Source organism: Mandrillus leucophaeus, unplaced genomic scaffold (assembly GCF_000951045.1).
Source record: "Mandrillus leucophaeus isolate KB7577 unplaced genomic scaffold, Mleu.le_1.0 Scaffold19, whole genome shotgun sequence".
In the NCBI taxonomy this organism is placed as follows: domain Eukaryota; kingdom Metazoa; phylum Chordata; class Mammalia; order Primates; family Cercopithecidae; genus Mandrillus; species Mandrillus leucophaeus.
This window is the reverse complement of record NW_012101920.1, coordinates 2,588,854-2,613,209: the sequence shown is the minus strand read 5'-3', so window position 1 is coordinate 2,613,209 and position 24,356 is coordinate 2,588,854. Positions and strand designations below refer to the sequence as shown.

General features: G+C 41.7%; 1 protein-coding gene across 4 annotated transcripts in view; it reads right to left on the bottom strand.

Moving 5' to 3' along the window:
• Positions 1 to 9,222: 9,222 nt before the first annotated feature.
• The window catches only part of TSHZ2 (teashirt zinc finger homeobox 2), a 543,820-nt gene continuing 528,686 nt past the window's right edge, over positions 9,223 to 24,356 (bottom strand). For 2 of the 4 annotated variants that reach the window (XM_011978119.1, XM_011978117.1), the window contains one exon: positions 12,775 to 13,154. Coding sequence is in view for 1 of the 4 variants with exons in the window: in XM_011978120.1 (XP_011833510.1) it covers positions 13,153 to 13,154 (2 nt within the window). In the remaining 3 variants the exon portion in view is untranslated. Of the gene's footprint in view, positions 9,421 to 12,111; positions 13,155 to 24,356 lie in introns of those variants that run through there. The other 2 variants (XR_001005875.1, XM_011978120.1) reach the window with 2 other exon arrangements.

The following is a 24,356-nucleotide window of genomic DNA, read 5'->3' as shown; positions in this document are numbered from 1 at the left end:
AATAATTTTGCTCCAATGACTTTTCACTGTATTTACAGTATTTCTGTGTGTGTGTGTGTTTTGACTCCTGGAGTTTTTATTATTTCTTCCTTTTATTTCTTTCTTACCTTTTAAGGAAGAAATAATTTAAGACTGGAACTTGAGACTTTTAAGGTTGGGAATGACTTCCTTGACTGATATCAGCTATCAACATAGATTTTATTCTAATTGTTTTATGATTTTGTTTTCTAGATATAATCCTTTAGTTCATCTGGAATATATTTTAATTTATAGCATAAAATAAATACTTAACTTCAGTTTCTGATAAGCTTATCAATTGAGTACTATTTTATTTTATTTTTTGTTATTATTATTAGTATTATTATTTGAGACAGAGTCTTACTCTGTCACCCAGGCTGGAGTGCAGTGGCACAATCTCGGTTCACTGCAACCTCAGCCTTTCAGGTTCAAGTGAGTCTCGTGCCTCAGCCTCCCAAGTAGCTGGGATTATAGACTCGCATGACCACACCCAGCAAATCTTTGTATTTTTAGTAGAGTTGGGGTTTTGCCATGTTGGGTAGGCTGGTCTCGAACTCCTGACCTCAAGTGTTCCCCCTGTCTCGGCCTCCCAAAGTGCTGGGATTCCAGGCGTGAGCCACTGCGCCCAGCCTTTTATTATTTTTAATTGACACATAATAGTATGTATTTATGGTATACAGTACAATATTTTGATAAATGTATACCTGTGTAATCGTCAAATCAGAGTAATTATCATACCTTTCACCCCATTTATCATTTTTATTGGATACGAATGCATCGTTTCTCCACAAATCTAAAATTTACTTTTGGACTATGCTAAATTTTTACTTAAACACTTAACATATTCGGGGACATTATTTTGTTTTACATTGAGATGTCAGTTCACCCTTGTGCCCGCCCAGAATTTTAAGATTATTATAGATAAGTCTATTTTCATACCTAATAGGGACATTCCCTTATCATAAATGTATTTACTACTTTATCTAAAATCCTTGCTCTTTAATTATGAAAAGGTAACATGCACTTAGTAAAAAACTCAGCAAGATTGTAGTGTTTTTAAAGTGCTCAATTTGTTGAAAACAGATTCCGATTTGCGATGTGAAAGACGCAGAAGAGATTGGATATACTGGGGACTTGTTTGAAGACCCCTTCGTTCATCCATCCCGAACCCTTTTACTCGGGAGCCGAGTCTTGGCTTCCACAGGACTCCCGGGCTTCTGTGCTGAGACCTTTTTTTTTCTTTTAGACGGAGTCTCACTCTGTTGCCCAGGCTGGAGTCCAGAGGCACAATCTCAGCTCACTGCAACCTCTGCCTCCTGGGTTCAAGGGATTCTCCTGCTTCAGCCTCCTGAATAGCTGGGACTATAGGCACATGCCACCACGCCTGGCTAATTTTTTGTATTTTTAGTAGAGAAGGGGTTTCACCATGTTGACCAGGATGGTCTTGATTTCCTGACCTCATGATCTGCTTGTCTCGGCCTCCTGAAGTGCTGGGATTACAGGCGTGAGCCACTGTGCTCGAGCTCCACCGCTGTTTTTTTAATTTAGACAGAGTCTTGCTCTGTTGCCCAGGCTGGAGTGCAGTGGTCCAATGTCAGTTCACTGCAACCTCCTCCTCCCGAGTTCAAGCGATTCTCCCGCCTCAGCCTCCTGAGTAGCTGGGATTACAGGTGCCCGCCACCACCCGGCTAATTTTTGTATTTTTAGTAGAGACAGGGTTTCGCCATGTTGGCCAGGCTGGTTTCGAACTCCTGACACCAGGTGATCTGCCTGCCTCGGCCTCTTAAAGTGCTGGGATTCCAGGCGTGAGCCACTGCACTCAGCCTGTGCTTGGACTTTTTAAGGGACTGCCTTGAGTCCACTGGTTTTAGGGCAAACACACACGGCTTGTGGTTCCATGAGACCACGCTCTGTAACCTAGTTGGAGCTCACCGAGGCCCCTGGCTACCCAGAAAGTTCAGATATTTTAATAGCATGTTCTGTGATTGTATAACATTCTTGAGAAATGCCTCCCCGCACTAGGGGGAGGATGAAAGCGGTGACTCCTGGTAGATTCAGGCAGTGGTCAGGCAGGGGGAGGGAGGGAGCATTTTAGAGACTGTGGCTGGAGACCTCTCAGGTCTTCAGAAGAACAGCATTGATTTATTTAACAAGTATTTGTTGGACACGTATTGTATGTCAGGCATTATGCTTCTTATAGGAATACACGAACAAAACAGACATTGGTTTCTGTTTTCACATGGTGACCTGTGAAGGAAATTGACCACACATTAAATGACAACAAAGCTTGTGATCCGGGCTGAGGGGTGGAGTAACAGGGCGCTGTAGATGAGGGCTAAGGGAGCACCTTTCAGAAGAGGAGATCCCAAGGCAGAGACGTGGGAAATACGAAGAAGCCTGGCTAGGTGGCTCACACTGTCACCAGAGGGAATGGTGGTGTGTGCTTTAGGAACTGCTGTAGGGTAGCATAGCTAGAGCTGCGTGTCTAAAGGAGAGAGGAGGTCAGGAAAGCAGGCAGGGGACGAGCCAGGAAGGTTCAATACCGCCTGGGGGGCTGGGTGTGGTGGCTCATGCCTGTAATCATAGCACTTTGGGAGGATGAGGCAGGCGGATTGCCTGAGGTCAGGAGTTTGAGACCAACCTGGCCAACATGGTGAAACCTCTTCTCTACTAAAAATACAAAAATTAGCCGGGCGTGGTGGTGGGTGCCTGTAATCCCAGCTGCTTGGGAGGCTGAGATAGGAGAATTGCTTGAACCTGGGAGGCAGAGATTGCAGTGAGCCGAGATCACGCCACTGTACTCTAGCCTGTGTGAGAGAGCGAGATTCTATTTCCAAAAAAAAAAAAAATTACTGCCTGGGGAGGAGTTCGGATTTCTTTCTAAGTGAGATGGGGTGCTACAGAGGCCCTACCCACACTCCTTGGCATTGACCATTTCCTTGCATGTCGTTCATCTTTTCTTCCAGTTTCAAACACCTGGCACTCTGTGCCTTGAGGTGTTCTCTGGCCTCTGAAGACTATTTCTTCCAACTTTTGGGCAGATGGAAGTGCTAGGAATTGATGTCCCCCAACTCTACCCTGCAGCAGCCGTCGACTAATAACTGAGCAGAGGTGGTGTATAAATACCCCAGCGTCCTCACCCCTCAGGCAGGATTACTGAGGCATGCTGCACAGTGTCTTCCAGAGCTCCCCAGTGGGATTGGAGTCCATTGCCCATGGCGATAATTGTTCTTAAGGCCTCTTTTTTGGGCATTCTTCCTTTCCTGTTTCCCTCCCCATTCCTCTCTTACTGTTTCCTGGATTCACCTCCTATATGAACTACTCGTCCTGATCTCACATTCTCATCTCAGGCCCCGTTTCCATGAGAAATCAATCTAAGACAAATGGAAACCTGAGTATTGAAGGACCTTGAGCCAGGGTTAGCAAACTATGGTCTGTGGGACAAATTTGGCCTGCTCCTTGTTTTTATGGAGTAAAGTTTTATTGGAACATAGCTACACTCATTTATTTATTATTGCTCATAGCTGCTTTTGCACAACAGTGGCAGAGTTGAGTTGCTGGGTCAGAGACTAGATGTTACAAAGATAAATATATTTACTAACTGAGCCTTCAAAAAGTGTGCTGACCCTGGGTCTTGAGGAGCAAAATGACAAGATTTGATTTACTTTATTAAAGCATCACTTCAGCTACTATGTGGAGCGTGGATTTGGGTTTAGAGGGCTTAGGGTGACAGATGGGAGATTAGTTGGGCGGTCATCCCAGATGTCTAGGAGAGACCTAAAGTAAACAGATTCATGTATTTTGAAGTTAGAAACCACAAGAGTTGTTCATGGACTAGATTGGAAGAAGGGGGTGGTTAAGGCACACACTCTCCTGTCCCCGTGGTTTTTCCACACTCCTTCGAGAAATTACTGCAGTGATGGCACAGGTTTTGCCTTCATCCTTCCGTGACTTCTCAGGTTGGCTGGGAGCCACCTCTGAGCTCCCACAGCCCCCATTCTCATCCTTGCTTTGTGTTCTTTTCTTTCTGCGATCTTGCCTTAGATCACACAGATAAAACATAACAGGACCTGGACCTTAACACAGTTTGGCTCTCAATCCTGTTCTCGTAACAGGATTGTGTCATCCTCAGACCTGCCACATAGTAGGTGCTCAGTGTTCACTAAGTAAATGATGACCAAGAACTCTTTGATTGGGTCCAAGGTGCTTATCCCAACACTTCGCCATGGCTACCTCCCTCATTCCTCACCTGGCTTACTCTCTGTAGCCTGGCCGCTCCCATTTTATGTCCTAGACATGGAGCCATGGCAATGATGTGGAGCTAACAGGTGATACGGTAGCCATCATAATTTAATGACTGTGGGACTCATGCAACCACACAACACAGGAACCGAGGGCTAGCTGTGCACAGACAACAAATCATTTCTGGTGGGGCATCAGCGTCTGCTTGGGCAGCTTGTGTATGAAACATGGTCCAGTTCTCCCAGGACATTAAAGGAAGTGGAGGGGAGTACACAGGCAAACTGAGTGGTAAGCAGGGCCATCGCTTTGAGGTGGAGAAGGTCGGGCCATCTCAATCACGGCTGCTCTCTGCCTTGCATGCTTGAATTTGTGAGACAGCCGCCCACTGCCTCTGTTGAGATTACATCATAAATTACGCAGGCATGAGCAGATCAGAGATGAGAGCAGTCAGAGGCAGCCCAGAAACCAAACAAGGGGTGCCGGCATTTGTAAAAAATAAATAAATAAATAAATAAATCTGATGGAGATGAGGGGAGATTCTGGAAGTGGGTCAGCAGGCCCAAACAACAGGGAGGCCTACCAATAATGTCCTCGCTTGGCCTCCTCGGGGGTCGGTGCTGTTCTTTTCCACCCTCATCCCCCTCTTTTGCCTTTTTCCTCTCTTGCCATCTTTAAAAAACACACATAGGCAGAAATCAATCCATCAAATGTCATTACAGATTTATTAAGCCTGATGTAGAAAGACATTTAACAGTAACATCTCCAGAAAGCATAAAAAGAGCACTTCTATTCAGTCTTGTGCTTTGAAAATCTAAATATATTTTTATCATATAAATAATTCTTTTCATGTTTTAAGTGCATCTGTGTTTTTTTTTTTCTTCTCTCCTTTAATTTTCATTTTTCAATTGGCCAAAGCAGAAGTCGACGTTGACTGAAATGAAGCCATTTGCAAAGCTAATGGTGTCGAGAGGCATGTCTCTGCTATTCCGTATCAGCTAGGTTTCAGGAAGGTGGTTCAATATCTGCAGCATTAAAATGAGGGACAGCCTCCAGCAAAATCATAATTGAACACACCCAGGTCCTTAATGTCAGCAGTTGGGTTTCCTGATGCAAATTACGATAAGGTTTCAGATGGGAACAGTCTATTTCCAATAACTGCTGAGTGGGGGGAAAAAAAAAGACTTTTTTATCAACACAAAGGAAAGAGTTATCATGTATAAAAATGTAAATAATATACTTATAGAAACCTTTTTGATGGAAATCAGGGGCTCCATACAACCTTGGCGAGTGTGTTGTTATTTTTTCACAATAGCTCAAAAAAGTAGTGTCTGTTATTTAGGGCTTTAATTACAGTTCTCAAAGTAGAATGATTTTCCTTAAAAAAAAAACAAAACTCTTTGGATGCAAAAAATAATGGCTTTTGTGATATAATTTAAGGGTTTTCTTCGTCTCCACCATCGGAATTTATTTCTAGTGATAAAATTGTATTTAAAAAAATTCCCCTTCTACAGATAATTTCAATGCTGCAGCATCACACACAGGCATACATCTTAAGTGCCTCCAAACAAAGTCATTTTTATTCAGCAAGGGGCTGCTGTGAATGTTTCTTTTTGCCTGGTTTAAATTATGTGGGAGATCAAGATCAGATTGTTCATGATTACGAAGGAGGACAGGATGGTGGCACCATGGGACATAAAAGGGAGCACTTTTTCTGAAAATTCTTTCTTTTTTTTCTCTTTTTTGAGACAGAGTCTCGCTCTGTTGCCCAGGCTGGAGTGCAGTGGCACCATCTCAGCTCACTGCAACCTTCGCCTCCCAGACTCAAGTAATTCTCTTGCCTCAGCCTCCTAAGTAGCTGGGACTGCAGGCAAGTGCCACCACACCCGGCTAATTTTTTTGTATTTTTAGTAGAGACGAGGTTTTGCCTTGTTGGCCAGGCTGGTCTCAAACTCCTGACCTCAAGTGATCTGCCTGCCTCGGCCTCCCAAAGTGCTGGGGTTACAGGCGTGAGCCACCGCACCTGGCCCCCTTGTTTCAAGCAGGAAAGCCATCATTTCCAGCTGGTTGGTTGTCTTTGGGCAGTGACAATGCGGCAAAGCCTTTGGAAATTTCAAATAGTGACTGCATTGAAAGCTAATATTCAGGATGATGGGGAGTAAAAGAAATTGGGGTCAGCCAAGGGAAGAATTTTCCAGATCCCAGAGAAGTGGGCATAGATGCCTATCTGTGATGAATCTGTTTGGCCACAGGGTGGTATAATCTTCCTAGCAGAAAAGTTTTTTTTTTTTTTCATTGCAAGGACAATTTATAATCATCAAAAACAAGTGAAACATGGTTTTGATTAAAACAGCCTGTTGGCTCAATAATCTCTGTAATTTCAAAAACATCCTTAATGCAGAAGAAGAACACGCCGATGTCAGGAATGGCCTGGGGCCCCATTACAACAGCAACCGAATAAATAAGGAGAAGAATCTCGAGGTCATAAAAACAAAATTAAGCTAATGTTTCAAATTTTGACAATTATGAATTCTTCCTCTAAGAAGACATTAAAAAAATTTTCAGGCACTATTAGATAAAATACAAAGAGAATAATTCTACATGGATGAGTGTGCAGTTTTCCCACGGGGGTAAAGCATGCCTTTAAAAGGAAAACTCTGAATTAGGACGTTGGTTCCTCCCTAGATCCAGCAATTGGACGGGACTCATGCAGACAGACAAACTTGGTTCTTATAGTTTCTTTGTAAACTCAGATCTAATTCTTTCATAAGCTATTGAAAGAGAATGACCAGGAAAAAATTACAAGCATATTTTTTCTATACAAAAGAATCCCCATTGTGGGCCAGTTTGGTAGGAAACAGAAACAAGCAAATATAACAAAATCTGTGTTCATACATGGCGATATAGTTAGTATATACAAATATGTACACTATACAAATGCACGGAAGGCTTATGCTCCCAGCCATCCAAGCGGCATTGTACTCAGGGAAAACAGCCTGGGTTTTCTTCCTAGTATACAGGCAAATGTATTATATACAGCATGCAGGTGATAGAAAATTAGTGCGTTTGCACAGAAACATTCTACAGGTATGGTTGCAGTCATTTTTCTTTGAAAATGACCGGTCTGCTTTCTGAATATAAAAATGTGTTTGCCTTTCTTTGCTGGCAAGTAAACGCTTTCCTTTAGAGCAAGGATGAATGTGATTCTTGAAACTCGCTCTGACCCACTTCCCCCCTGCCCTTTCTAAAAGAAATTAAAAAAAAAATCTAGAGTTAATGCAAGGGAGCAAATAGATGACATAAATGTGTTTGATGTCAGGTTTCCCAAAAAGGTGCAAAAGCTCTGGAGAACAAGAACTGGTCGGCCATTAAAAAGGCTGTATGATCAGCTAGCTTCTTGATTTTAAAGCGGTTTGGAAGTTTATGATTCATGCTAACAGTGCCTGGCTGTTAGGAATCAAAGTCAGAAGGGATTAGAAGGACATCATCAGGAGATCAAAAAGTGTATTGTAACCCAAGATATTGTGACATTTAGGAACCCTGAGCCAAATGGGAATTGTTTTGTATGTCAGCTTTTTTGACTTGCATTACACATTCTAGCATCTGATGTGTTCGAAAGCTCGAGTATTGTATTGCAAAACTGGAATGTTTGTAATATTTATTTCAATGCACAGTGGACATCACTGTTACTTCTCTGAAGACTGGTTGAACTTTCTGCACTTAAAAAACATAGATACACATCTATAATTCCTGAATGTTATAGGGGTCATTTAGAAAGTGAAAATATTACCGTACAAAGTCTTCACATTTGAGACATAATTGTATGATTGTTCACATTCTGTTAATATTAGCTACTGGCAGGGGACTGATATCCAAATGTTTCAGGTTTCAGGTTCAAGACAATTCATTGAACACATTGAAATTTATTTTCCGACAGAGTTGAATGGAGTGGTTAGATTTTTTTTTTTTTTTTTTTTGTAATGCCTTTGTTCAAATTTTTTGACTTCTCCTGGGGTTTCTTACCAAAAAGTTATTACTTGTACTTCTAAAAGCTGTTTTAAGCATTAAACATGATACAAAGGGCTGTGAATATTTAATGTCTTTTTTCAAACAGCCTGTATTTTAAAAGGCCTTAATAATAATCATGGCTCTTGGTAAAATAATTTGTATACCGAAGGGTGTCAAGTCAGGGTGCCATTCCTTGGAAGAGCCATTTTACTTGGAATATATTGTTCCAAAGGAAATGGACAGAGTCCTGTTGCAGAAATAGCGTTCCACCTGGTCCTAGCATTTTAAAACAGTCCTATTCTAATCCATAACACATTTCTAGTTTTCCCTGAAGCTTTGGGCTGCCTTGTGCATGAATAATTTTTGGAGAAACACCCACGCCCGTTAGCCCATTGTTCGTAACTATTGGAAGAAGATTAACTAGAGCCTGAAAATTGTATATCCGCGTATGCCTCTGAATCTGTCACTGGGAGCCAAAGGAGATAAGTGGCTTTTACTTCGGATGAAGAGGTAAAATTCCCCAGTAGAAATTCTAAAGATGATTCACAAGTTTCAAAATGTTTAATGCCTTCCTACAATGGAAACATGTCTCTCTGTCTAGGGGGATGGAGATTTGTATCTCTTTCTCCAGCTCAATCTTTGTCTAAAAGTATTTCATAGATATTTTGAGAAAGTGCCACATAGAGGAAAGGAGAAAATGAATTTAGCATTTTAACATCTTACAAGGGGAAAAATACACGAAAATTTCAGTTTTGATTTCTTTTTTGCCTAACGCATCTTCGAAATAGATACTACCGTTATTGCTCTTTAGAACTACATATGTGCATATTTTAAAGCCTTTAATATATTTCCGTATTGTTGTTATTATTTTTGCATTCATCTACATCTTACTATCCTTGTTGCAGAGAAGAGAGGATAATGTGAAAAATGACATTTGGGTTTTTTTTTTTTTTTTTTAAACAAAAGCATTTAACAAGCTTAAAAAATGAAACTCAACGAAAAAGAAAAGAAGGTTTGAACACAGTCAAATAACCTGAGAAGTGACAGATGGAAAAGCAACAGAATGCAAGCACCTTGTAAGGTCTGTAATCTTTGGATTTACTGTGAAAAGTTTCAGAACATCATAGATTCTTACTGCCACATTGTCCATAGACCCTGGAAAATAACAGTGAAATTCATATGTATACACATATATATGAATACACACACATAGGCATGCATACTGTCTTCACACACCCCTCCTCACCACTTAACCAGAGTTACATAAATGCTTCTCAGATATGTCATTGCATTTGTTTGTTTTCTCCATCTCAACTAAGTTCAGCGGCTTGCGCCTGTGACATTAATTATGCAAGATTCAAACAACCAAGCAGGCACATTTTAGGGGTGAGTTTTAAGAAATCTGTGACCTGAAAGAAATTCTGTGGGGACTATCTGGGTTATCCAATTTATTTCATGATTACATATTCTGTTTTTAGGTCTTGACCTATTTTTAAGCTATTTCCTCTCTGTATGCTTTTTAGGAAAAAAAAAATCCTTATTCTGAAATACTAATATTTTAGTTCTACATGAACTGTGTCCCTCAAGTGTCTTGGTATCAGCTATCTTTAGGAGCTCTTGTAAAACAACAGGAAGGCAGGCTGTTGTGTGAAGTGTTTACTGTTGTTATCCCACAGTGCCTAGGACAGTGTCACACATAACAGGTGTCCAACAATATTTGTTAAATGAATTTGCTAAATAAATATCATTTCCTGTTGTTCCCTGTGCCACCAGTGCTTTGTAACATGCTGTGTATTTGGAGAATTTGCTGAACTACAAAATAAGGCCAAATACATAACATTTAAATGTTGACATATACATTTTTAAATGGGCATCTCAATTTGCAGGTGGCTGGTGGTCTTAGCTGGAAGGACGGATGGGGAAGAAAAGGCGATCTCTCCTACTTACTGGTAACAAGAGGTGGTGGCAGAATGGAGATACTTGAGGGTAATTTGCATTATATTTGCACATCATCCTTTCCAATTCTAAAGTTCTCACTTATCAGAACTGTCTTTTATTCAGGGAAAAGAAAGCAGTGGTATGAAGGTGGATAAAGACATTCTCCTGAGTTTATGTTATTTAGCTTTTTTCCACCAGAAAGAAGTTTCTAGAAGCCTCAGAGGGCTGGCCAAATGAAGAGAGGCCTGGCCTCTAGGAATATGCTGAGAGCCAAGCGTATGCCCCAGTGCCAGCCCAGATCTTGTTTTCTAAGGTGAACCTTAGCAGCCATCCCTCAGCAGTGACATGCATGGTTGCCAGGCGGCAATTTACCAGTCTTACCAAATTTATCAATATTTTTGAATCTCACCTCCCACCCCATCCCACCATAGAAATTGTGCTAACAAAACCATATCGATTATATGTTGAAGCAGATGGTTTATTTTTTCTTTCTTAGAAGGGAAACAATTTCCATGGAATTGGGAATTGTATTGATCTCCTCCCCCCATTGGAGCAAGGGCTTGAGAATCTGCTTTTGGATGGTTGCAGTGAGATGTGAATTATGTAACTTTGGCCTAATAACCCTGGATTAGAGCAGACAATTTTTAACAGCTTCAAGAACCCCAATGCTAATGCATTGATTTTCCTTTAATAGAATTTCCTTGTTGAAGGACGGTGCTCAGTAGAGTCCAGTCCACCCTTCAATCTTAACCCATCCGAAGACTGTTCTTTCCAGTCGAGCTCCATTCATTTCTGGTTGAATAGGTTAAGCAAAGACAGACCTCACTGTTCTCAATTCACTTTATGATCCTCCCATCATAAAAAATAATATCAGCACCTTGCTTTTCATGTCAGAACTACATTTGAGCCGCTATTCCCTATGCCCAAGAGTAAATCCCATAAAAGCCGCCCGGTTGTACTGTTGCTATTTTTCCTTGTGGGTGATTGATTGATGGATGAGTGCTGACACTTCAATGAAGCTATTTCGACTGCCATCTCAATCCGATGATGTGAGGGGTATATTTTCTGTCCATGCCTCATTACTTCAGAATGACATTCCTGGAACTTCATTTACTTTTTCCCTCCTTCCCCGAAGCGCCATATTTTTTCCCATCTAGGTTATGCATGCCATAAAAAAAGCAATTTGCTATTATATGTGGCATAAGGGCAACACTTTCCCTAGGAGGTAAATAAGAAGGTTTTTTTCTTTTTTTTTTTTTAAATCCCGATGTTGAATTTAGGGATCATGTCAAAATTCCCAAAACAATTCCAACAGGCAGCCTCTTTGAGAAATGGTGAGGAAGAGATATTTGGTTTCATTTTGTCAGTGTTGAGATTTAAAAAAAAAATAACCTTGGTAATTAAAGCAACAACAGAAAATATTCCTTTTGTTTCAGAATCATATAGTTCCTAGTGTTGTGCCTGGAATAGTATAAATATTTCACCATAGCTGAGTAGCAATTTACCACATAATCCAGACTTATTTGTCCTTTGAGAATAAGGAAATTCATTGTTTAAATGCAATGATGGATTTATCTATTATAGGTTGCTTTCAATTGTATAGAAAATGTTCAACTAGAGTAAACAGATCTATCCTTGCGTCTCCAAACTGTGCACTAGGTATGCAAGAATTTTAATATTAAAACATGCTCTTAGCTTTTCCAAGTTGACTTAGGACCTGATTTTAATCTGTGTAATACAGTATTCCCGTTAATAATAACGTATAATTAAGACATCCGTTAAAAATCCATAACGTTAATTTAATGGAGAAAATCTAATACAGTTCTATTGGAATTTTTACGTTAAATTAACTTTAACGGGCTTTTAATGGATGTCTTAATTAGATCTCATTATTAACGGGAATATTCCACAAATTAAAATTGGGCCCTCAAAGTTTTAATGAAAAAAGTTGCAGGAACACATTTAAAATGGACACCCTATTTCATGCTTTCTGTTGCTTCTTAAGCTAAGCTGTGTTTTAGAGCCCATAAACATCAGGTTCTGCAGAAAGGGATTACCAGAAAAGACTGCTGCAGAACTTTGTACCCTGCAGTGATCTCATCTTCTCGCATTCTCTCAGATTCTGCATTTCACCAGTTCTCCCAATTTGCAGTTCTCATACGACAGTGGTGTGTGCTTAAAACTATTTTTTTTAAACCAATCAAGATAATGATGATGATCAAGGTGCCTCACCACTGCATAGGAAAAGTCTTTGGCAGCAACATGGTTAAGCTTAACTATTTGAACAAGTTTCACAGAAGATGAACATCGTTCAGGGGTTTTCTTGGCTCAAACTCTGGTTTAACTCAATAATTCTTCTACTTTGCAGTGATTAATGGCCCCCTAGTGCAGGGGCAGGACTGGGCAATCCAGATGCAACCGTAATTGTTACACTGAACAGAAACATTTCCTTTAGACAAACGTTCCCAGAGGGGTTATAAATAGGAAATGGACATTACCATGAAAAGTAAGCCTCCAAGTGTCTACATCTAGTGCAGCCCACTTGGACATTAAACTATGAAGACTTATACTCCCCCCACTTCCCTGTTACAAACTGACAAAATAAGTACATCAATGTTCTCAGTCATTACTTTTCTTCGGTGGCACTTTGTTTTCTTGTGACAGTGAAAAGGGTACTGTGGAGACGAGACAGCCCCATTGCAGTTTATCAATAAAAATCTAATATCGCCCATAAGCAGAGAAGTGGAAATCAATACTTCATTACCAAATTGTTAGTGAGGATGAAGAGAAATGGCTGGGGTGATTTTTTTTTTTTTTTTTTTGGCAGTCTTCTTGGAGCCAGGGTGTCAGGAGGAGTTCAATGAGTTCAATGTCAGAAGCAGGATGGTGCAGCGAAGAAGGGTTCAGTGTGAGGGGATCCAGGCTGGAAAGTGGAAACTAAGGCATTCGTCCTGTAATGGGAATCAGAACAACAGAAAGGTGCATTATTTTCTGAGGTGTAGCCCAGGTGATTTTTCCCCGCAGTGATCACCTTGCCCACCTCCACTACTTTATTTGTCCGAATGTTCTGAGTAAAGTCATAGTTATATAACAAGACCGTGGAACATGAAAAGGAGGAGTCAACTTCGAGCAAAAACTATTTAAATACTGTATGTTCTCACTCATAAGTGGGAGCTAAACACTGAGCACACACGGATGTAAACACGGGAACAAGAGACACTAGGGACTACTGGGGCGGGGGAGGGAGGAAGGAGGAAATGGGTTGAAAAACTACCTATCAGGTACTATGCTCACTGCCTGGGTGATGAGATCCATACCCCACAGCTCAGTATCACGCAATATTCCCAGGCAACAAACTGCATGTGTACCCTCTGTATCTAAAATGAAAGTTGCAATTTTCTTTTTCTTTTCCTTTTAAGACAGAATCTCACTCTGTCACTGTACTTGTGCAGTGGCATCATCACGGCTTACTACAGCCTCGACCTCCCAGGCTCAAGTGATCCTCCTACCTCAACCTCCTGAGTGACTGGAACGACGGGCACACTCCATCATGCCTGAGTAGGTTTAGTTTTTATTTTGTAGAGCCTGTGTTGCCCAGGCTGGTCTCAGATTCCTGGGCTCAAGCAGTCCTCCCACCTCAGCCTCTCAAGGTGCTGAGATTACAGGCGTGAGCCACCTAGACTGGCCAAAACGTTGCAACTTTAAATTAAGAAAAAAAATAGGCCGGGCGCTGTGGTTCAAGCCTGTAATCCCAGCACTTTGGGAGGCCGAGACGGGTGGATCACGAGGTCAGGAGATCAAGACTATCCTGGCTAACCTAAAAGATACAAAAAACTAGCCGGGCGAGGTGGCGGGCGCCTGTAGTCCCAGCTACTCGGGAGGTTGAGGCAGGAGAATGGCGTGAATCCGGGAGGCGGAGCTTGCAGTGAGCTGAGATCCGGCCACTGCACTCCAGCCTGGGCGACAGAGCAAGACCCCGTCTCAAAAAAAAAAAAAAGAAAAAAATAATATTTTAACTATAATGTGTGGAAGGAATATTTGAACACCCATGTTCATAGCAACATTATTCACAATAGCCAAAACTCAGAAACAACCCAAGTGTCCAGCGGATGAGTGGATAAGCAAATGTGATACGTACGTACATGCAGTGGAGTATTAGCCCTAGGAATGGAAGAAATTCTGACACATTCTACAACAGGGGTGAATCCTGAGAACATTATGCTAAGTGAAAATAAGCCAGTCACAAAAAGAAAAATACTATATGGTTATAACTATATAACGTATGTGGTGGTAGTCAAACTCATAGAAACAGAAAGAGGAATGGTGGTTGCCAGGGGCTGGGGATGAGATGGGAAAAGAAATAAGAATTCTTGTTCACTCTGAACACAGTTTCAGTTTCATCTTTTGTAAGATGAAAAATTCTGTAGATGGATATTGTTAGGTTTGCACAACAATCTGAATGTACTTAAAGCCACTCAATTGTACACTTAATAGTGAAAATGATAAATTTTACGTTATGTGTATTTTACTGCAATTAGAAATTAAAATACATAATGTATGATTTTTCACTATAAAGTTTTTTGGGAAAAAAAGAAAACCATTAACCTATGGTCATACCAGGCTTAAAGCTCTCATTCACATTCTGCTGTATTTCCTTCTAGTCTTTTCTTTCCCCATGCTTTTTTTTTTTTTTTTTTTGAGTCGGAGCCTCGCTCTGTCACCTAAGCTGGAGTGCAGTGGCATGATCTTGGTTCACTACAACTTCCGCCTCTTGGGTTCAAGTAATTCTGCTTCAGCCTCCCGAGTAGCTGGGATTACAGACATGCATCACCATGCTCAGCTAATTTTTGTATTTTTAGTAGAGACGGGGTTTCACCATGTTGGCCAGGCTAGTGTTGAACTCCTGACCTCAGGTGATCCGCCTGCCTCAGCCTCCTAAAGTGCTGGGATTACAGGTGTGAGCCACTGTGTCTGGCCGTCCCATGCATTTCGTTAGGTTTACATAGTTATATTTGCTGACTGTATGATGCACCTGTCTGGAGGTAGTTTTTCACTGGAAAGCACCAGCATAAACAGCTGTAGAAGTTCTATCACATACATTATAATAGTTTACGATACTATGATAATGTAATATTGGGCATTTAATGTTTGCAATTTTTATTCAACAATACACAACACTATGATGAACATCTTTGTGTTTCAGGCTTTTCTGTGTGCTGGAATATTTTCATAGGCTTAAATTCTTAAGCATGGAATTCCTGTCAAAAGATAGGAACATTTTTGTGGTAGAGAAGTGCTACTTAGTAACAGGGTGATTTTTCTTTCCAAGAATTTTGCTCTGGATTACTGTGCGGAAAGTATGCAATTTCTTTCAGCCCAATCTGAGTGCAGTTTCTTGTTTACATCTTGTTATTTAGTGGCAGTGTTCATTTTAGTGAGAAAAAACATTAAACCTAAATATGATTAGTCTTTTTAGAAAAGGAAAGCTTCCAAATTTCTAGTGGAAGGATAAAGACAAATTGAAAATCAGATGATATTTGATATGTGTAGAGAAATTATGCACAAAATAATCATAACAGACATTTCAAACTATTTCTTGGTAAGGAATAGTATGATTGGAATTCTAGCAACCAGTTATTATGTATCTACCAAATTCCAGTCACTTTATACACATTACTGTTAACTCTTGAAACAAATTCATTTTAAAAATGAGAGATAAAGGCTGAGCATGGTGGTGTATGCCTGTAATCCCAGCACCTTCGGAGGCAAAGGCGGGTAGATCACATGAGGTTATGAGATCAAGACCAGCCTGGTAAACATAGCAAAACTTTGTCTCTACTAAAAATACAAAAATTAGCCGGACATGGAGGTGCACTTCTATAATTCCAGCTACTTGGGAGATTGAGGCATGAGAATCGCTTGAACCTGGGAGGCGGAGGTTATAGTGATCTGAGGTTGCACCACTGCACTCCAGCTTGGGCAACAGAGTGAGACTCTGTCTCAACAACAACAACAGCAACAACAACAAAAAAAAAAAAGAGAGAGAGAGAGAGATAAAAGTAAGTGACTTGTCCCAGTGTTCACAGCTAATAAAAAGCAGAGGATGGCTTTAAATTTAGTCCTTCCTACTCTGAAGCTTCCAAGCTCATGACAGGTACCACCCTACCTAGATTACAGGTGAACGCCTTGATCACCATCAGTGGAGAGAACCATTTCCCTTTGACATTAGATGTGCACTCGAGAGAAAAAGAGCCCCTGGCGATCTTTGTTTTGAATTGGTTGAGATCCTCTGGCAGGTCTAGAAACTTAAAGGAGGATGATCATGTGGTTGGAAGAAGAGAGATGGGTCCAAGAAAAAGTGGAGGCCAGAAATTGGTGGACTTTTGGAAACTGCAGTGGCATTACACTGTGAAACAAGAGTGAAGTCCTGGCTGGAGGACTGTTTCACACCGGGCCTACTGGAGGCTGTCATTTTCTCCTCTTTGACCATGATATCAATGTGACACCAATTTCATGGAACTTTGTTTTATTATCACTTCCTTGAAGTGGCTCCAGATTAGATCAACACCCAGACTTTTCTAACTGGGTTTCTTTTAGGGCAAAGTTTGTCTTGAGAATGAAAGCAAGGAGAAAGAAAACAATGATTTTATTATAGTTCCTGTCTTGGAAATTTACAACACACATTAACATATTAAAGACTCTGAGAAGTCCTGCAGTTAAAACCAAACCGAACATAGTATGTCTTTACTTAACCCAGTACTTGCCAGGTTTATTTGATAACTCTTTTCTTTCCTATTTAAGATTCACAAATATACCTGAGTGTTGTTTGCTGAAAAATACCTTCATGACAGATTCTGTTTGTTTTTCAATTTTTTAATTAAAAATCTGTTTTGTTTTGTTTGTGGGTTGGGGAGATGGGGGACAGGGTTTTGTTCTGTCACCCAGTCTAGTGCGCAGTGGTGCAATCACAGCTTACTACAGCCTCGATCTCCTGGGCTCAATCCATCCTCCCACGTCAGCCTGCTGAGTAGCTGGGACTACAGGTGTGCCACCATGCCCAGCTAAGTTTTGTATTTTGTAGAGCCTCCTGGGCTCAGGTGATCCTCCCACCTCAGCCTCCTGAATAGTTGGAACCATCGGTGTGCACCAGCACACCCGGTTAATTCTTTTGTATTTTTTGTAGAGACAGGGTTTCGCCATGTTGCCCAGGCTGGTCTTGAACTCCTGGGTTCAAGCCATTCTCCCCACCTTGGCCTCCCAAAGTGCTGGGATTACAGGCATGAGCCACCATGTCCAGCCCTATTTTTAATTTTTGTGGGTATGTAGTAGGTGTATATAGTTATGGTGGACATGAGATGTTTTGATACAGGAATGCAATGTGAAATAAGCACACATGATAGATTCCTGTGCGAAAACCAAGGAAGTTTTCTAGTTCTCGAGACCTCAGCCCTGATTTTGTTATTGACTTTCTGTGATTCTTGACTCAGGTTATCTGGCTTTTTTGGATCTCAGCATGAAAGGATCCTGTTGCAGTGCAATGTGACATTGCTTCACCTTGTGTCAACTTCACAATGCTGCAGTGCAGGAGATCATAATTTCTACACTTTCAACCTAGGAAACAGAGGGTTAAGAGATGTAAAGATGTTGGGCCTGTGGTCATTCTTGCCTCTTCAGCCACTGCTGCTTATATACTTGTATATAAGAAGTAATACTTTGGTAATGTTTATTGTAATACTTTGGTAATGTTTTTAAGCACTGAACATTGACATTATTAGCGATTTAGAGGCGTTTTTCCAAGAATATCTGAGTATAGTTACTTTTTTTTTTTTTGGAGATGGAGTTTCGCTCTGTCGCCCAGGCTGCAGTGCAATGGCGCCATATCTTGGCTCACTGCAACTTCCGCCCCCGGGTTCAAGCAGTTCTCCTGCCTCAGCCTCCCGAGTAGCTGGGATTACAGGCATGTGCCACCATGCCTAGCTAATTTTGTATTTTTAGTAGAGACGAAGGTTTCTCCATGGTGGTCAGGCTGGTCTCGAACTCCCGACCTCAGGTTATCCACCCGCCTTGGCCTCCGAAAATGCTGGGATAACAGGCGTGAGCCACTGCAGACGGCCATTGTCTGAGTATAGTTACTTTTAAATTTCAGATACCAATGTCTTTTATGAAACTTATCTATGGGGGTATTTCTATTGGAGAAGTCTCCTGGATCCCAGCGTGACTGATGGAAGTGGTGGGCTTTTGGAAAGGTCAGTGTTCCTATACCTGAAGAAGGGTAAAGAGAAGATCCGAATCTTGGACCACTTTGGGACAACACATTATTATTTTAAAAAAATATATTTTTTTCTTTTTCTATTTTTTTGAGACAGGGTCTCACTCTGTTGCCCAGCCTTGAGTATAGTGGTATGATCTTGGCTCACTGCAACCTCTGCCTCCTGGGCTCAGGTAATCCTCCCACCTCAGCCTCCTGAAAAGCTGGGACCACACCCGGCTAATTTTTTCTGTATTTTTTGTAGAGACGGGGTTTCGCCATGTTGCCCAGGCTGGTCTCAAACTCCTGAACTCAAGAAATCCTCTTGCCTTGACCTCCCAAAGTGTTGGGATTACAGGCGTAAGCCACCGTGCCCAGCCAAATTATCTCTTATATTAAAAGAAAAGAAAAATCCTGGTTTCTCTCTGTGTCCAAAGAGGAGATCCTGGCAGATAATTAAAACTGAAAAATGAAGGGAAGGGGAATAAGAGAGCTGTTGCTATTATTTCCTGTTGTTCAGAATGAATTGCATGGAACAGATTGAGAAAAAAAGGAAGTGGATACGGTTAGTTGCCTCTCAAATGGTAGTTAAGGCTGGGCTTTGCTGCTGCATTTTTTTTTTTTTCTAATATCTTGAGCTACTACTATAAAAATAAAATGGAAATAAATAAAAAATTTAATTACATATCTAAAAAGTTCTTGGCAGTGTTCATTAAGTAGTTGGTGAGGGAGAGCCAGGCAAAGAGATGTAATTATTTTTGTATTAATTACAGAGTCACCAACAGATGCGTAGAATGACATATGTTTTAATTTGGCCATGCCAGCCTTTCTCATGCCCTGGCGTAGCATTGTGGCTGGCTCCTGCTCTTCTTGCTGTTGCTCCATCCTGCCGACCCCCCACTCTCTGCTGTTGTTCTTATTCAACGCTCCTATTTTTAGGGCATGTCTTGTGGTTGATAAAAGGGGGCACTGCTGGCATTTAGTGGTTAGGGGCTGGGAACATGAGGCACTTTGTAATGTGTGAGACAGTTTCACACAAGGTGGTGTCGTCCCTCATCTTGCACTCATTTTTTATTTTTTTCATTTTTTTTTTTGTTTTAGAAGGTAGGGTCTTGCTCTGTCATTCAGGCTGGAGTGCAGTGGCACAATCATAGTTCACTGCAGCCTTGATCTCCTGGGCTCAAGTGAACCTCCTGATTCAGCCACCTGAGTGGCTGGTACTACAGACACATGCCACCACACTAGGTTAATTTTTAAATTTTTTTTGTAGAGATGGAGTCTCTAGCACTTTGGGAGGCTGAGGCAGGTGGATCACCTGAGGTCAGGAGTTCAAGACCAACCTGGCCAACCTGGAGAAACCCCGTCTCTACTAAAAATACAAAAATTAGCCAGTCTTGGTGGCAGGCGCCTGTAATCCCAGCTACTCAGGAGGCTGAGGCAGGAGAATCATTTGAACCCAGCAGGTGGAGGTTGCAGTGAGCCTGGGCAACAAGAGTGAAACTCTGTCTCAAAAACAAAACAAAACAAAACAAAAAAAACAAACCTGGGTTATTTTGCCCATGCTGGTCTTCAACTCCTGGGCTCAAGTGATCCTCCCACCTCGTCCTCCCAAAGTGTTGGGATTATAAGTGTGAGCCATTGCTGTCAGTCTGTACCATTTTTGAAAATATCTCTGCAAGCCAGTTTTTCTCTGACTTGGCACTGTTAATATTTTCAGCTAGATACACAAGTCCTTCTGGTGGGGGCTGCCTGTCTGTGCATTGTAGACATCCAGCCGCATCCCTGGCCTCTACCCACTCCATGCCAGCAGCATCTGCTTTTCTCCTGAGTTGTGACAACTGAACTTGTGTCTAGACATTGTCAAATGCCCACTGGGGGTAGAGGACAAAATTGTCTTTGGTTCAAAACCTTTTCACAATTATCTGAGGCTAGAACTTAACTCTGTTTTACATATAAACACGAAGTCTTTTCTGCACAGTTTAACACACACTGTAATTTCCGGAAGTAAAGCTTATCTGACAAAGAGAACCTGTACTTTGCTTTATTTGGAATGTAATGAGAGTTATTTGCCGTTTTAGAAAATCAAGTCACCTTTGTATTACTGCTCATGATCCTCAGGACGCCCATTCAATCCACCCATATTGCTCTGCATTTACCACTGACATGTTCACGGTGAGTCTACCTATGGCACACATCTGACTGCCTCATTACATCTTCTAGGATGCTGTTACTCTGAGGGTGGTCCACATAACAGCAGTATTGGGATCACCTAGAGATCGTCAGATGTGCAGACTACAGGGCCCACCCCAAGCTGCTGGTTTGGAATCTGCATTTTAATAGGATGTTCGGGTGATTTTTGTACACGCTCGAGTTTGAGAAGCTCTGTTCTGGTGAATTTTTGTGCCTCCATTTTCTCCTTTTTTTTTTTTTTTTAAATTGAGGCAGAGTCTCACCTTGTTGCCCAGGCTGGAGTACAGTGGCAGGATCTCGGCTCACTGCAACCTCCGCCTCCTGGGTTCAAGTGATTCTCCTGCCTCAGCCTACCGAGTAGCTGGGATTACAGGCAGGCACCACCACGCCTGGCTAATTTTTGTGTTTTTAGTAGAGATGGGGTTTCACCACGTTGGCCAGACTAGTCTCGAACTCCTGATCTGACGTGATCCACCTGCCTGGGCCTCCCAAAGTGCTGGGATTATAGGTGTGAGTCACCGTGCCAGGCCCCTTTCTTTTTTATTAGACGATTTCTTTTTGCAGTTTGTGTGTAGGCTGGCCACCTGATCTAGAAATTTTATTTCAGGATAGTAAAAGGAAGTTATAAAATGCTTGTCCTAAAATGTCAACAGTGAGTCTGCAAAGGCGGAGAACCTCTGTTCCCTACGAGCTCTTTCTAAGCATCATCTTCCAGTTCTGAAACTTGAAATATCGTCTGCGTGCTGATGACTGTGAGTTCCAGATCTGAACATCCAACTGGCTTCTTGGCATCTCTCTGTGAAGATCTCACAACTATTTCAATAAACCCTTTCCCGAAACACGGTGCTTGCACTCCCCCATCCCTATTCTGTTCCCCTCTATGTTCCTCTTCACAGGAAATGGAATCTCATATGACTCAATTTTTCCAGCCAGAAAGTTGGGTCATCTTTGACTGTGCCCTCACTCCTCCCTCGCATCCAATGGCTCACCCCGACCCTAGCATAAAATCCCTCCAAACTGTATTTCCAGGGCCGCCTGCAATGGTGCACACAATTCGGTTCTGCGCCTGTCTGCCCTGGATGGCTGTGGTACTCGCTCACTGGGCTGCTTTAGTCCACTTGGTGTCCTTCTGATAACTTTCCATATAGCAAACAAAGTGAGCTTATAAAATCTTAAATTAAGTTGAAGGGGTCACTTCAAATTCCAGCTTAGAATCCAGCAATGGCCTGGCCAGGTGCAATGGCTCACACCTGTAATCTCAGCACATTGGGAGGCTGAGGTGGGCGGATCACCTGAGGTGGGGAGTTTGAGACCAGCCTGACCAACATGGAGAAACCAAGTCTCTACTAAAAATACAAAATTAGTGGGGTGTGGTGGCCCGTGCCTGTAATACCATCTTCTCGGGAGGCTGAGGCAGGAGAATCGCTTGAACCGGGAGACGGAGGTTGTTGTGAGCCGAGATCGCACCATTGTACTCCAGCCTGGGCAACAAGAGCGAAACTCCGTCTCAAAAAGAAAAAAAAAAAAAGTGCCTATGGCACTTGTAAAAAAGACAAACTTCTTTTTTTTGTTTGTTTTTTTTGTTTTTTTTTTGAGACGGAATCTGTCGCCCAGGCTGGGGTGCAGTGGCCAGATCTCAGCTCACTGCAAGCTCCGCCTCCCGGGTTTTTACGCCATTCTCCTGCCTCCGCCTCCCAAGTAGCTGGGACTACAGGCGCCCGTTGCCTCGCCCGGCTAGTTTTTTTGTATTGTTTTTAGTAGAGACGGGGTTTCACCGTGTTAGCCAGGATGGTCTTGATCTCCTGACCTCGTGATCCGCCCGTCTTGGCCTCCCAAAGTGCTGGGATTACAGGCTTGAGCCACCGCGCCCGGCCCGACAAACTTGTTTTAATGTCCTGCTTGATCTGGCCTTGCCATCTCTCTGCCTTCACCTGGGTCTCTCTGCCACTTGATGATATATCCCGAGAACACTGGCCTCAGGGTCTTTGCAGGTGCTGCTCCCTCTGCCTAGCATGCTCTTCTTCCCACTCTTTGTTTGGCCAGCACCTTTTCATCTTTGAAGTCTCAGTTCAAATGGTGCTTTCTCAAAGAAGTCTTCTCTTACCCATAGGACTTGACTACATTCTTTTGTTATCATCTTGCATGAACCTTTTACGGTGTCCTTGTAAGACTTATTGCAGCTTATAAGCACATCATCACAGATATAATTTTTAGTTTAGCGCCTGCCTGTGTAAACTCCAGGAAGGTGAGAGTTTGATCACAGCACAGTCCCAGGCATAAAACCCAGTGTCTGTCACAGAGTGGGTACTTGATAAATACTTGTTGAAAGAATGAAGTTCTAAAGACACTAATTGGAAGCCTATCTTTTCTAACATGGAAACCACTAAGGGTTTTAAAGTATTTATCACAAAACAATACGAAAGAAAAAAAAAATAGATGTACCTAGAATCCTACTTCTCTAATTCTATGAAAGAAACAAGTTACAGCATGGAAAGAGAAGAGACTGGAAAAATAGCCCAGGGAAACACGAGCGGGCTCCAGAAGCTTTGTCATCTATTTGGTGCTTTCAAGTTCAAAGAATAATTTCATCTGTCATTTTGAAGCAATTTACATTTTTTTCAAAGACCATTCATACCCGTTGTCTTTTGAAATATATTGGATAAATATTAGTACCCCAAAGATAAGTTGAAGAAGAGGGAATTTAAATAACTTGCTCTCAGGGTGATTCAATGATAGGTCAGAACACCTGACTCCTAATTTAGGGCTTCTTAAAGTTGTTTAGTTGAAAATGGAAAAAAAGTATATTCAGTATTTTATTTTATTTTATTTTAATTTTATTTTTGAGACAGAGTTTTGCTCTATCATCCAGGCTGGAGTGCAGTGGCACGATCTCCGCTCACTGTAACCTCCGCCTCCTGGGTTAAAGTGATTCTCCTGTCTTAGCCTCCTGAGTAGCTGGGATTACAGGTGGCTGCCACCACACCTGACTAATTTTTGTATTTTTAGGAGGCGGGTTTCACTATTTTGGCCAGGCTGATTCTTGAACTCCTGGCCTCAAGTGATCTGCCCACCCTGGCCTCCCAAAGTGCTGGAATTACAGGCATGAGCCACTGTGCCCGGCCAAGTGTTATTATTTTAAAAAGACTGTGACAGGGAAGCAAAGGAACAGTGGAGACACATGATGTTTAGTGGCGTAATCCTGAGAGAAACCTGTAGTTAATATTTTTCAAATGGAATTACAATTTGGAAATCCAAATTGGCTTATCTACATTGCTGAATTTCATTATTAGCGTTTCATTTAATTTTTCCTAAGAGAAATCTCTGTGTGAGGAAACCCTTCAACTTCAGTGGACAAATTTCAATTCTTGGAGTGAATAAAATACAGGTAATTGCTTAAATATATTGAATCCTTTTGATATGCCAGACACAGCTTCAGGTGGGTAGGTGGATACTATTTGAAAACGTTTTCTGATGTGTTGCCTTTCCTTAATTCCTTTCTTCCATGTACTTTTCCCAGCATTGACAACAGAGACTGAGACTAATTGCTCTTGGAAAGGGAGGTCACAAAATAAACCAGGTAGAACAAAGTGGCTGAGTTTCCAAATGGCAAGAGGGACTCTTTTTTTCTTCTATCAAACCTCAGAAAGGTTGAGTTAATGAAAACATTTAACAGTTATATATCAGTAACATCTGGGTTATCCCTCCCTCCCTCCCC